Raw genomic sequence first — 15,440 nt, 5'->3', positions numbered from 1 at the left:
GTTCTGCAGTAGTGCAGTGCCAACTGGTTAAGACAGCATTGGGCAAAGCCCAGTGTCCCTTCAGAACAGGCTTTACTTTTTACCAAGTAGAGGGGAAGCTCAGGGAGAGAGGAAGGGGAGAATTTTGACCCTGATTCTGCAAAGCACTTGAGTGGCTTAAATTTACACATGTGCTGGATGAGGGCCATAGAGAGGATATATCTCCATAGAGAGGATATATAGACGGCATATCAGGGAGCGAAAAAGGGACTGGAAAATATCCAAGAAAAGATTACTTTCTCTGGCTTAAATGATATATAAGGCTATTCAGAAAGCCAGTTTGGTGTAAGAAACTGATTCTTACCTGGGTTTCCCAATAGTCAAGACAATCCACGTCCAGTTTAAATAGAATCCATTGTATCAGGATACAGTAGTATACTCTATATAAAAATCATGCTTGTACTCATCAGCTTGGTATGTTAAAAGTCACATAGTCATTGAGATTAATGATTTAGTAAAGTTAGCTTTTTTCCAGTCACTGGAGGAGGTTTTATCATTAATGGAATTTGCAGTTTTGCAAACTCAGACAATGAAACAAGGAGATTCCAATGCTGTGCTTCCAATGCTGTGCTGATACTGATCGCTTAGGAACTGGTTTCCCTATATCGTAGAAATGCACTATTGCCATATTGAAGCCCCATCTTCCTAGAAATTGACATTGTTTTTTAATGTCTGCCAAACAATTTATAAAGCTTCAGGAATGGATGTGTGGAATAAACATAGCAGTGGTTCAGTACAGATTTCTTTAGGAGGATGTCACTTGTTTTATGTATATTAATAGCACTGTGTCAATAAAAAGGTCTAAATCATGCTTACCTGGCCATTCTGACTTTGCAATATTGAAGAATATTTATTTTAGCACCTGTTATTTTAGCACAAAGGCAGCTAGCCACATACAGTATACAGATTACATTATTTTCACCTGGCTAGCCAGGTTCCGCTGGGAGCAAAATTGTTTGGTTGTTGCTGGAAATAATGGTTATGCATTAATTTTTACTGATTTTACAAGTCAGTGAATATGGCAAAATATTACAATTTTTCCCCATTTCTACAGTATTTTTCTTTTCAGCAGCAAAGGACAGTATCACAAATTACTGACTTTATGAACCGGTTGTAATGAAATGCCTTTCTCCCAAAGGTATAGCACCGTACGTAGAAGCCTTTGACAGACTGTTAAATGGGAGCGTGGCTGAGTTTCTCAGGAATAGCAAGGTCCTTGAAGGTGATGTGAAGATACACGTGAGTATTTTCCCATTTCCCCCCAATATAACTATGGTTGTCTCTAAATACACAAAACCACCTCTACCAGTCTGGACTGTGGAGAGGGCGATAGAATTCTCATTGCTGTTGCTTTAATTCTTATTAGTAGTAGTTCCCAGAGATCTCAATCAGATAGAACCACATTGTGCTAGTGGTTGTATGAACACAAAATATGATACAGTCCCTGTCCCAAAGAGTTTACAATCCAAGGCAGTAATGTAGGAAAAAAAACCCTTACACATATGCCTTAGTATACACAATATGAATAGTCCCATTGCATACAGTTCAGCAAGAGCATGAATGTTTGCAGGATTGGGGCCTAATTAAAGACAAAGTGCAACAAATGAGTAAAAAGCAATATGAAGTAAGGAGGATCCAGCACCACTAAGATCACATGAGTACAGAGGGTATTAATGTGCACAATTCGGTTCCAGATCTTAAGTTTTGAGTTTTTTTTATTTTATTCCTCATCTACTTTCTTTATTTTCAGGACTTTTGCCTATTTTGTTTTAAATTATTAAATTGTTTTTAATCTGCCCAATTTTTTATATCTATGCCTGTTTCTTTTTTCTTTTGCCATAAATTTTGTAACAAGGAATTTTTATAAAGACAAAGTTAGTTCACATTGAATGTGGTCATGTTATGTGCTGAAACCTCCCTTTTGTGATCTGGGTTTTAATTTTTTTTAAACTGTCTTTTCTAAAATTCAGTGACAATATACTCCCATTTATCTGAACCCTATTATCCGAACCTCCACATTATCTTAATCCCTCCTGGTCCCCCAGCATGAGATACATAACTCTCTGTAGCATATATCTCATGCTGGGGGACAAGGAAGGGATTTGGATAATGAGGTTCTGATAACAGCACAGAGACCCCTGGCCACGACTTCGAGGAGGAGCAGGAGGAGGAGCCCCCCGGTATGCTGCTCATGGGAGTGAGGGGAGCCCTCTGCAGCCCTGCTGTCATGGGAGTGAGTGAGCAGCACGGCAGAGGGCTCCCTGAGCAGCTGCAGGGCCAGTTACACCCGTGCCCTGTAGGCGCAAGGTACAGGGAAGGCTGGGGTCCTGGCAGGGCAGAGCAAAGTCCTGTATGGGGATCTCTGCTGTGCCCCACCAAGACCGCAGCCTCCCTCCCTCACCTTGCACCTGCAGGGATCAAGTGTCACCCCGTCCGTGGCAGTGCAGGGAGCTCCCGGCCCTGGGGGAGACCACCCTGCTGCCGAATGGCTCCTGCCCTCGATTATCTGAACTCCCAATTACTGAGATAAAATCTGTGTCCCCCACACTGTTTGGATAATCAGGAGTATACTGTATTTTCTGTGGCAGAAGGATGGATTCATCTGATCACAGCTTGCAACATCCTGTCTATCCTGGTAATGTCATAAAGCTACATGCAAATTCATAGATTCATAGATTCATAGATTCTAGGACTGGAAGGGACCTCGAGAGGTCATCGAGTCCAGTCCCCTGCCCGCATGGCAGGACCAAATACTATCTAGACCATCCCTGATAGACATTTATCTAACCTACTCTTAAATATCTCCAGAGATGGAGATTCCACAACCCCCCTAGGCAATTTATTCCAGTGTTTAACCACCCTGACAGTTAGGAACTTTTTCCTAATGTCCAACCTAGACCTCCCTTGCTGCAGTTTAAACCCATTGCTTCTGGTTCTATCCTTAGAGGCTAAGGTGAACAAGTTTTCTCCCTCCTCCTTATGACACCCTTTTAAATACCTGAAAACTGCTATCATGTCCCCTCTCAGTCTTCTCTTTTCCAAACTAAACAAACCCAATTCTTTCAGCCTTCCTTCATAGGTCATATTCTCAAGACCTTTAATCATTCTTGTTGCTCTTCTCTGGACCCTTTCCAATTTCTCCACATCTTTTTAAAAATGCGGTGCCCAGAACTGGACACAATACTCCAGCTGAGGCCTAACCAGAGCAGAGTAGAGCGGAAGGATGACTTCTCGTGTCTTGCTCACAACACTCCTGTTAATACATCCCAGAATCATGTTTGCTTTTTTTGCAACAGCATCACACTGTTGACTCATATTTAGCTTGTGGTCCACTATAACCCCTAGATCCCTTTCTGCCGTACTCCTTCCTAGACAGTCTCTTCCCATTCTGTATGTGTGAAACTGATTTTTCCTTCCTAAGTGGAGCACTTTGCATTTGTCTTTGTTAAACTTCATCCTGTTTAACTCAGACCATTTCTCCAATTTGTCCAGATCATTTTGAATTATGACCCTGTCCTCCAAAGCAGTTGCAATCCCTCCCAGTTTGGTATCATCCGCAAACTTAATAAGCGTACTTTCTATGCCAATATCTAAGTCGTTGATGAAGATATTGAACAGAGCCGGTCCCAAAACAGACCCCTGCGGTACCCCACTCGTTATGCCTTTCCAGCAGGATTGGGAGCCATTAATAACAACTCTCTGAGTATGGTTATCCAGCCAGTTATGCACCCACCTTATAGTAGCCCCATCTAAATTGTATTTGCCTAGTTTATCGATAAGAATATCATGCGAGACTGTATCAAATGCCTTACTAAAGTCTAGGTATACCACATCCACAGCTTCACCCTTATCCACAAGGCTCGTTATCCTATCAAAGAAAGCTATCAGATTGGTTTGACATGATTTGTTCTTCACAAATCCATGCTGGCTGTTCCCTATCACCTTACCACCTTCCAAGTGTTTGCAGATGATTTCCGTAATTACTTGCTCCATTATCTTCCCTGGCACAGAAGTTAAACTAACTGGTCTGTAGTTTCCTGGGTTGTTTTTATTTCCCTTTTTATAGATCGGCACTATATTTGCCCTTTTCCAGTCTTCTGGAATCTCTCCCATCTCCCATGATTTTCCAAAGATAATAGCTAGAGGCTCAGGTACCTCCTCTATTAGCTCCTTGAGTATTCTAGGATGCATTTCATCAGGCCCTTGTGACTTGCAGGCATCTAACTTTTCTAAGTGATTTTTAACTTGTTCTTTTTTTATTTTATCTGCTAAACCTACCCCCTTCCCATTAGCATTCACTATGTTAGGCATTCCTTCAAACTTCTCGGTGAAGACCGAAACAAAGAAGTCATTAAGCATCTCTGCCATTTCCAAGTTTCCTGTTACTGTTTCTCCCTCTTCACTAAGCAGTGGGCCTACCCTGTCTTTGGTCTTCCTCTTGTTTCTAATGTATTGATAAAAAGTCTTCTTGTTTCCCTTTATTCCCGTAGCTAGTTTGAGCTCGTTTTGTGCCTTTGCCTTTCTAATCTTGCCCCTGCATTCCTGTGTTGTTTGCCTATATTCATCCTTTGTAATCTGTCCTAGTTTCCATTTTTTATGAGACTCCTTTTTATTTTTTAGATCATGCAAGATCTCGTGGTTAAGCCAAGGTGGTCTTCTGCCACATTTTCTATCTTTCCTAACCAGCGGAATAGCTTGCTTTTGGGCCCTTAATAGTGTCCCTTTGAAAAACTGCCAGCTCTCCTCAGTTGTTTTTCCCCTCAGTCTTGATTCCCATGGGACCTTACCTATCAGCTCTCTGAGCTTACCAAAATCTGCCTTCCTGAAATCCATTGTCTCTATTTTGCTGTTCTCCCTTCTACCCTTCCTTAGAATTGCAAACTCTATGATTTCATGATCACTTTCACCCAGGCTGCCTTCTACTTTCAAATTCTCAACGAGTTCCTCCCTATTTGTTAAAATCAAGTCTAGAACAGCTTCCCCCCTAGTAGCTTTTTCAACCTTCTGAAATAAAAAGTTGTCTGCAATGCAGTCCAAGAATTTGTTGGATAGTCTGTGCCCCGGACTATCCATGGGGGGCTCATCACTCAAAGTCAGTTAGCTGATCTGAGTTGGGGGTGAAAGTGTGTCAGGGATTTTCCCTCATCTCAATAGAGCTGTGCGTCCATGCCTTTCCCCATATGAATTAATCCGTGCCTAATTCATTGCTGCTGCTACTCTAGCCCACAAACCCTGCAGCAAGGAAAACATGCAGCTTCCACTTAGTTTGCAAATCAAGGGTATCTACTTTACTCTCACCTTACCAGCTGAGAGCATCACCTTCAAAAGACCCTTACACCCAGTCTGCTCGAGGAACAAGAGTTCGGAGGTTGCTCTCTGAACTGGGTCTCTTGTATGGTTTTATACATTATTGTCCAATAGGGTTAGAGTGCCTCGGTCAGGAAGCTCTAGCATATTGGAATGGGTCAGGAGATCAGGTGGATCCAGAGTCTGACTGTCTTTAGAAATTGCTGCAAAACTTTGCTCTTCGAAAAAGTCTTCCTACCATAAGAATGACACTCCCAACACTTCTAGCCTGAAACCCCTACCAGCAAAAAATAAAACAAAACAAGAAAAAAAGGGAGGGGACTCCTAGGTGCTATGGGAATACAAATTATAAAATAATAATAAAATATTTTTAAAAACAAAAACCAGGCCCTAAGCAGAGATTTGACCTCAAAAATAGAGAAGTGCCAGAGCCACCATGAAGTTCACTATGAACTTCACTATTGCAATTGATGGGCAGCAGTATAAAACCCCATGATAAATAGGAAGACTTAGTATTGCATCCTAACAAACAAACAAAACAATGACATGGGCTAATTTACATATGGAATCCCAAATCTCCTCTATGGTAATGGGTACACTGCAAATCCAGCCACAGAACTCTGCTAATTGAGTAAATCCACTCTAATCTGGCCACCATTTGACATACACAATTTAGTCCACTTAAAAGAATACTTAAATGAAAAGATTTAATCTTCCTGAATGTGTGGGCAGTCCTGGCATATTGTGGGTGCTACTGGAATACAAATACAATAATAATAAAGAGTGTTTGTTCAGAGCTACAGAAACTATTAGCAAGTTTCCATCATATAAAGAAAATGGGATTCTGTTTGTAACCTATTAAAATATTCTGAAATTTTAGTCTCTGAATTTACAACATGAAACGCAAACCATAGTTGCCTTATGTTTCTACTTGCTGCTGCTGCAACAACATCTGTGCTTTACCTTAACAAGCAGAACGAGGAGTGTTTTTCTTCTGGGTGTCTTATAGACCATGTGTCCTAAGCATTATGCTTGCAGCTGCTGTCTCTTTCACATAATGAGCTGAAGGGAAGGTTGTATTTTGTTTCAAAAAACACCTGTTGCCTAGAAAACCTCACATACCTGATTGATCAGGATGGTAATATGAGAGAGCGCTCACAGGGGATGTTATATTATGCTAAAGAAATAAGGGATTTAACGTGATGCATTTCATGTTGATTGCTGTAAGAACGGTGTGGTTTGCCTTTCTGATGAAAGGAAGAGTACAGCTACATCTAATGTCCGCTGCAGTGCCCCACTCCTATGTTTTTCTGAGCATACTGTATGCTAGTCTTTGGAAAGAGAACAAAATAAAAAAGAGGACTGATAACTAGCTTTTGTAAGCCATGCTGAACATAACAGTGCAGTGGATTTCAGAAAGATTAGTTCACTAAAGAAGAGTTCGGCGTAGACCCAAGCCAATTAGTAGTAGAATGGTTTTGAATTCAAACTATAGCATGTCTAGTGATGATTATTTTGGGAGGTCAACTGCATTAAAATAGCTAACCACATTAAAAACCAAAAGCTAGGATTTTTGTATAGCCTATTGAAAACAAACTATATTAAACGTTTATGGCCAGATCTTTGGCCTTGCTCTGCTCCTGTGGTGATGCATATTGGCCACAAAACTAGTGTAACTGTCTATCTGGATATTTAATCCATGCCTCTCAGAGCCCCTGACATAGTGAGATTGCTCTAACTTGAGTCCAAGGATGAAAAGATCCAAGGAATCAGGGGGAGTGCAAAGGTGCCTCCTGGTTTAAATTGCACCTGTGGAGATATTCCAGCAGCCACAGATAGCCGGAGCAGAGTTGCATCAGCTATATCCCCTTTTGCCTGGCCATATCCCCTCCTCCCAGGACTGTGATGAGGGTGACAAAGAGCCAGCTGTGCCAGATCTATTCTACCTAGTGATTCTGTTACATTGAGGAGACTGGTCAGGCAGTACAAAGGGGCCGAGGACCTGGCTTTGTCAAGTGTTCAGTAGGAGTCAGTTTGTGTTGGTTATGTGGGAGTCTGATATCCCAGGCTACGGGATGCTTTGGCTCAAGCAAATTAGAATAATGATGTTCAAGATAAGATGTACAATGTAATGATAAGAATAGAACATACAAGTAGAGAAGTCTTCTGAGGTAAGGTGTGCATACCGTAAGATTGGCATATGACAATATTTCGTAGGACACATGATGGAAAAGAATTACAGTCTCCTTGTCAAACACATTGTATGATACGTGTTACTGTATTCAAAGAATTGGTTATCTGGTTAACTCTAATCATAGTTCCCTTTCCTCACATTCCAACTTATTTAGTCTATAGAGGAAAAGGTTACTGGTCTCTCTTCACTTCCAGGTTCTACTGTTTCTGCCAGAGAAACAGTATGCAGTCCCTAGTGGCACAAAGTGTATCTGAAAAGTGGTTGCAGTGTCTCAAGACACTTCCTCGTCCCTCCCCCTCTCCCCTCCAGCAGGGGTCCTGGAGCCATCCCGGAAGAGGCATGGAGTATGCCCACAGGCTGTGCTGATTTAGCCAATCCTTTGAGCAGCCTCTGCTTGTAGGGCTCCTATGGAGCCCTGGCTGTCCTTCAAAGCTGCCTTCCCTTGGCAGTACCCCTGGGATGAAGCTGTCCCTGCTGGCATGCAGGGGAGGGGATGGGGTGATTTTTATACATACATGAGCAAAAATTAATCAACCCCCCTGTATATTGTGTGTGACATTTAAATTGGGTTTCTGTGTAGTTTCTTGAGAAGAAAGAACTTGAAGTCATTATGGATAGTCCTCTGAAAACATCCACTTCATGTGCAGTGGCAGCCAAAAAAGCTATCAATGTTAGGAATTGTTAGGAAAGGGATAAATAACAAGACAGAAAATATCATAATGCCTCTATATAAATCCCTGGTACTCCCACATCTTGAATATTGCGTGCAGTTCTGGTTGCCTCATCTCAAAAAAGATCTATTAGAATTGGAAAAGGTACAGAGAAGGGCAACAAAAATGATTATGGATATGGAACAGTTTCCGTATGAGGAGAGATTACAAAGACTGGAACTGTTCGGCTTGGAAAAGAGATGATGAAGGGTATACATATCCAAGGTCTATAAAATCATGAATGGCATGGAGAAGATGAATCAGGAAGTGTTATTTACTCCACATCACACAAGAACTAGGGGTCATCCAATGAAATTAATAGACAGAAGGTTTAAAACAAACAAAAGGAAGTACTTCTTCACACAACACAGAGTCAGCCTGTGAAACTTGTTGCCAGGGGGTGTTGTGAAGGCCAAAAGTATAATGGTATTCAAAAAAAAATTAGATAAGTTCATGGAGGATAGGTCCATCAATGGCAGTTAGCCAAGATAGTCAGTGATGCAACCCCATGCCCTAGGTGTCCCTAGCCTTTGACTTCCAGAAGCTAGGAGTGAACGATGGGATGGACCACTTGATGACGGTCTGTTCTGTTCATTCCCTCTGAAGCACCTGGCATTGGCCACCGTCGGAAGACAGGATACTGGACTAGATTGACCATTGGTCTGATCCCGTATAGCCGTTCTTATGTTCTAGGAAGGTCTTGTAGTTAAGACACTGGCCTGGGACTTAGAAGATCTGGGTGCAGTTCCTAGCTCTGCCACAGATTTTTTGTGTGACCTTGGGTAAGTCACTTAGGCCCAGATTCTCAATGGTATTTAGGTGCCTAACTCCCAATAAAAATAAATGGAAGTTAGGTGCCTACATACCTTTGAGGATCTGGGCCTTAATCTCTGTTCCTCATCTGTAAAATGGGGATAATAATCCTTCTCCCCCACATACTTTCTCTATTTAGATTTTAGATAGTTCAGGCAGGGACTCTCTCTTGCTGTGCATATACACAGCACTTAGCACAATGGGTCCCCAATCTCAATAGAGGCCGCTAAGCACTACTCCAGGGCTGGAGCACCCATGGAAAAAATTAGTGGGTGCTCAGCACCCACTAGCAGCCAGCTCTCCCTTTACCCCCAGGACCTCCTGTCCGCCGGCAGCCCTGCCAATCAACTCCTCCGCCTCTCTCCCAGCGACTAATGCGAGAAACATAGTTATGTGGGAGACAGACAAGATTGTCCATGATCTTTGCAGGTTGTTGTATCCTTGCTTTGTGCTGTTCACATTTTTCACAGAAGGTATTAATGCGCCTTGCTTCAAAGCAGTTAATGGTGACATGACATATCTGCAGCCATCTTGCTCTGTCGTGGGCTGTTGCTTCCCAGTTGTTGGAATCAACCTGATATACTTTCACGTTTGACTTCAGTGTGTCTTTATATCATTTCTATTGGCCACCATGAGAACAGGTACCTTGCATTAGATGACCATAAAATATGGCCCTAAGTATTCTCAAGTTGACAATAGAACGAGATACCCAGACTAACGCAGCTGAGTATTTATGAGCATGCTTTGAATGCCAGACATCTGACAACGATTCAGGATTTTGATATTGGGAATCTTGCCCCACCATTTGCAAATGGACCAAACACAGCACATGTGGAACTGATCAAGTTTCCAAATCATTAATAATAATTAGACTAAGATAAGGTAACTTTCTTTTTCTTCATGTTGGTAACTACTATAAACAAAATAAGTAATAATCTACATCTGTTCATGACAAGCATTTTACTGAAAGATACGACACTCCCTATACTCAAATCATCTATCCTTTACAGGGAGATGTGTAGAAGTAGACAATGGACTTTCATGGTCATGATTTTTCAACAGGATCTCCTCTCTATGATGGGCAGAAAACACTGTTACAATTTATATTGCCTAATTTAACCATGCACTATCAAACCTATTATTTGGCTGATTCCTCATTAACAAGGCAATGTGCTTACAGGGCAGCAGAATGCACATGTGTACTCTCATGTTGATCTTGCTGTGCCCACAGGCTGTGTGGTTTCAGGCATTGTGCTAAAAGTTGAGTCAGGACTCAAAGTAGAGAATGATGTCAGTCTGCCCAATGAGAAGCATGCAGCGGGGCTGTCTCTCAGCTGTTGAAAGCAAACACTAGATAGAACCGTTTTTAGGGTAGGGAAACAACAGAGCAAAAGAAAAAATAATGAAGCAAAAATATTTTTAAAATATCCAAAATACACTTTCATAAAATAAAGAGAAAATTAAATAAAAAATAGTCTTAATGTAATGTTGATTGAAAAAAATTAAATATTAAAAAAATCCAGAAATTCTCAAAGTTCCCAATGCAATACCAACATTAACGTTTGGAATTTCCTGACTTTTGATTGCTTGGAAACAGCTCCCATTGAAGTCAAACAGAATCTTTCTGTTAATTTTAATAGAAAATTGGATTGGGTTCTTTGTTGGAAAGGTTACCTTAATATTGCAGTAATGCCAGTTTTAGCTTAAAAAGGAGGAGAAAAAAAGTCCAACAGACAATGCTTAAAAATCTTGGGAAATGGTGCCCAGCATGCCTAGCTGTGCATTGCTGGCACCAGAAGCATGCACCTGTAAGTTTTAAGGGGGGGGGGGGAATTCTACTGGGAGTGCTCCAGATGGCATTTAAGTCAAGTCAGAACATTAAGAACCCACAGACAAAAATAGTCAATCTATCAACAATTCTATACAACAACCTGCTTCCTTAGGCTTGGATTCTGCATAAATTTACACACATGCTTAAGCATTTACATTGTCCCACTGAAACCACTGGGACTGCTTGAGGGAGGCAGTAAGGTTAAACACATGCATAAGCGTTTGTAGGATCATGACCTTAGACTGTAAGCCTCTCAGGGCAGGGACAGTGTCTTCTGTGTTTGTACAGCACTGGATATTGTGGGATCCTTATCTCAAAATGGATATTGACAAAATAGGGAAGGTTCAGACAGAGGCAGATTAAGGTTTTGTGGGGCCCTGGCCAGAGCAAGTGGGGGGGCCCTCCCAATGGTCCCGCCCCCGTTCCGCTCCTTCTGCTTGTGGCCCCGCCCCTGGCCCCACACCATTCTGCCCCGCCCACTGCGGCTCCTGTTTGTTCCTTTCTGCCACCCCCCACTGTGGCCCCAAGACTGGAGAACTCTGTTCCCTTGCCACGGCCCTGGGGCCGCAGTGGGGAGTGAGAACTCCCCCAGCCCTGAGGCTGTGGCAGGGAGTCAGAGCTCCTCCATCCCGGGGCTGCAGCCAGGGTCTGGGTGCTGGGAGCTTCTTCTGTCGGGGATTAGGGTCAGGGTGTTGCACACGCACTGCAGAAGACAGCTGTAGGGTTGCCTTCCAAGGAGTCCATTCTAAGCCCCAGGATAGGGGGCTTGGCAGGGGTGGCACTGCAGCAGGCAGACTTTGGAGGTTCACAGCCATTAGACAACGGTTCCCAAACCTTTTCCCTGCATGACCCCATTTTCAGATGTATTGTTTCCTATGACCCCAGACAGTCTGAAGGATGCCATTTTAAAACCGTGTCCTTGAACAGCATCACCTTGTAGGTGCAAGATCAGGCTGCATTTTTGTTCTACGCACCAATGGTGTTCACCCTGGAGTGTGATCTCGCATACACCATACATACGAGGTCATGCTGTACGGAGGATTCCATTTTACAATCCTGCGCACTCAGGATTGCTAACGGAGCGACCCCACTAGAGGTCACGGTTCATAGTTTGGGAGCCACTGCAGTAGGGCAGTCCTCCTTAAAGCTCTTCTTTGCTGTGATGCCTGTCAAAAAAAATTGACAATGGTGAGGCTGCTTCGTGTTCTGAGACCACTGCATATCATGCTGACCAGTACTGTCTCATTGTTTCCTTGCACTCCCCTATCTGTCTGCATGTACCTATTGCTTGTTTCTTGTCTTATACTTAGATTATAAATTCCTTGGGGAATCTTTTTTTCCCTGTGTTCGTAGAGCGCCTAGCGTAGTGGGGTCCTTGTCCATGACTAGGGCTCCTAGGAGCTATGGTAAAATAAATAATAATAAGTCCTGAGAGGCCATACCTTAGACAGCCCCAAGGCTAACTTATGCTGGGGACCTCTTCAGCCCCAGACAGCCCAAGATTGGGAGAGTGCAAAGGTGGGTTAAAGCTGCCATAGCCATCCATCCTTCTAGGATGGGAGTTCTGTGCCTGTCACAATGCTAGCAGACTCCTATGGAGTCCTCACCAAAATAGAAGCTGCCCTGATCCAGCAGAAAATCTGAGGGAGAATGGCAGAATCAGTATTACCTGCCCTCCCCATCAGGGCGAGCTCCCCGCATCAAGCTATAGTTGACAGCTTCTTGCACCATTGAATCTGTCCCATGGTTTTAATTTCTCTCACAATGAAGGAGAATGTATTATTATTTTTTCATCTCAGAGCTGTAGTGCTACAGTTCTGAGCCCAGTTTTTCAAGTTGAGAATAATATACCCCTCAGTGTCCATTTTTACAACTTTTCCTCTGATGCTAAACAGTGGTTCCCCTCTCTTATGTTTGATTGAAGTTATTTGTTTACAGGCTGTGAACAAGCTTTTTCATTAATTTTCAATCTCATTTTCTCCAGGAACCACGTGCCCTCACTGCCCTGCATAACTCCTTTCTCCCCTTCCCCCCTTTTTTTTTTTTGTAGTTGGTGGCTGCAACTGTTTGAGTCACATAGAAATGCTGGGTTTGGAAACTGGGGGTTATTCATTGCAGTCAGCAGATATGCAAACAATGAGTTCAGAATCTGGCTCTTCAGTTAGTTTCTAGAAAAAAGGAGTTCAATGAATAATGAGCATTAACAAGGCACAAGAGAAACTGATGTGCAGTTTGAATGTTGTTTTAAATAATCTGGGAGTGATGTTGCAGGAGGGGGGAGCGACTGGTGTTGTAAATGTGCATTTGCCTCTCTTTGTTCAGATTGAAGCATATTATCAGTATGTCCAGTTTCATGAATGCTGGAGAGTTAATTTGGATGGAACAATCCTGTTGTTGCTAACTTCTGTTATCATATGACATCATAAACTAAACTATGTCACTTCATAATCAATCTGAACTATGCACACATACACACAAAAACACCATTGGGTAATGCCAGAATTTATTTAGTTATTTACAAATTTAATTTCACATTTCTCCCCAACTCCTGGAGGTGCAGTAAAATAGATTGGTGCAGGGTCTTGAAGTCAGTAGTTAAGTCTGAAATCTTTTTATAGCCTCCTATTTAAAGAATGACCTTAGGCCAAATTCTGCTCTCAGTTATATCACTGTGAACCTGGAATAAATCAATTTAATTCAATGGAGTTACTTTGAATTTACATCTGGTATAACTGAGGACAGAATTTAGTCTCATGAGCTTATTCTTATAAAATAACTGTTTAACAGAGACCAAGGGTGGTTGCAAAACTGCATATTTAATACCTTTCTTTGCAATCGATACTAAAAATTAAATCAGAGCCCAAAATATTCAAACATGGTGCCTAAAAGTAGACCCCTACATTCATATTTAATGAATAGGGGCTGGTCTACACTACAAACTTGCATTGGCACAATGCAGCTGCACTGCTGTAGCACTTCTGGTGAAGACACTCTACGCCAGGGGTAGGCAACATATGGCACGCATGCCAAAGGCGGCACGCGAGCTCATTTTCAGTGGCACTCACGCTGCTCGGTCCTGGCTAACGGTCCGGGGGGCTCTGCATTTTAATTTAATTTTAAATTAAGCTTCTTAAACATTTTAAAAACCTTATTTACTTTACATACAACAATAGTTTAGTTATATATTATAGACTTATAGAAAGAGACCTTCTAAAAACGTTAAAATGTATTACTGGCACACGAAACCTTAAATCAGAGTGAATAAATGAAGACTCGGCACACCACTTCTGAAAGGTTGCCGACCCCTGCTCTAAGCTGATGGGAGAGAGCTCTCCCATTGACTTAAAAACTCCACCTCTGTGAGAGGTGGTAGCTATGTCGGGAGAAGCTCTCCCACCAACATAGTGCTATCTACACAGAGGTGTTAAGGTCAATATAACTATGTTGCTCAGGGGTGTAGATTTTTCACACTCCGAGCGATGTAGTTATACCTAAGTAAGTTTGTAGTGTCGACCTGGCCCTAGATAACTGGCCTTCTTTAGTGCTTTTCAGAGATCCTGAGCACCCGCAACTCCAAGTCAATGAGAACCCTGGATACACAGCACCTCTGAAAGTCAGGCCACTCTTTAGCAGAAGGTACCTAAATATAGTTTTAAATGCCTTAACTTTAAACACCTACGTTTGTAAATTTTGGCCTGGGAGTCTTCCAAAACCGTATAAATGGAAATCAAATACAAAGGAGCCAGGATTCTGACACCATTACTCATGTTGAATGGTATCACTGATTTCAATAGGACAACTCACAGAGAAAGTTGGGTAAGGGTGTCAGAATCTAGACCTAGGTATATAGAAAATATAACATACACATGACTGAACAACGTAAGAATTCATTTGTCATGGATTTCTTTCTGAAGATAATACAAACGAGAAAAAATGAGCAATTATCTATTATTTGTACTGAGGCATTTTGACAGATTTGTGATTATATAGAGAAAACCTCATCCCCTGTGTGTTGTCTTTCAGTTGGGCCTTTGGAGATCAGGAAGCCCAGTGAAGGTAGCAAAAAGAATATTTATGAAGAGAAACCTCAAAGAATGCCGTAACCTTTCAACTTTACACACATAATAGCTGAAGTTCACAGAACTTCTTTTGACTAAGTCTTCTCACAAAGACATGTTAAACTACAAATACAAGTGTCTGCAAATCATCTAATATTGCATTTCAGAGAAACCAATTGATCTGGGAAGCAGAGGAGGAAGTGCCACTGCTATTGCATATCATTCCCCACCTGCCTCCAAAACTCATTGAAGCCCCTCCACGGGAGTTTTGATTAACTGTTGACCTCATCTTGGAGGGTCTATAGGTTTGGGTGAAATATCTATTTGCTAAGGATGCTTCTGGAAATAATAATGGAGGTTACTGAAGCTGTAACAGCAAGTAGAAGAACTAAAATATATGTACTAAAAATAGACTTGGCTATAGATTTTAAGCATTTAGTGTTAGAGACTTAGAGTGAAGCCTAGTAGAAGTCGGTATTATGTACTTT

The 15,440-nt window shown here is 42.0% G+C and overlaps 1 protein-coding gene across 1 annotated transcript in view; it reads left to right on the top strand.

The window, feature by feature from the left end:
• Positions 1–15,440, top strand: part of LOC101947464 (cyclase associated actin cytoskeleton regulatory protein 2) — a 93,035-nt gene that overhangs the window by 15,196 nt on the left and 62,399 nt on the right. The window contains exon 3 of the mRNA XM_005309961.3: positions 1,178–1,278. Within this exon, the coding sequence (XP_005310018.1) occupies positions 1,178–1,278 (101 nt within the window). The remainder of the gene's footprint in view (positions 1–1,177; positions 1,279–15,440) is intronic.

Source organism: Chrysemys picta, chromosome 2 (genome assembly GCF_011386835.1).
Source record: "Chrysemys picta bellii isolate R12L10 chromosome 2, ASM1138683v2, whole genome shotgun sequence".
In the NCBI taxonomy this organism is placed as follows: Eukaryota; Metazoa; Chordata; order Testudines; family Emydidae; genus Chrysemys; species Chrysemys picta.
This window is presented reverse-complemented; position numbering and strand designations above follow the sequence as displayed.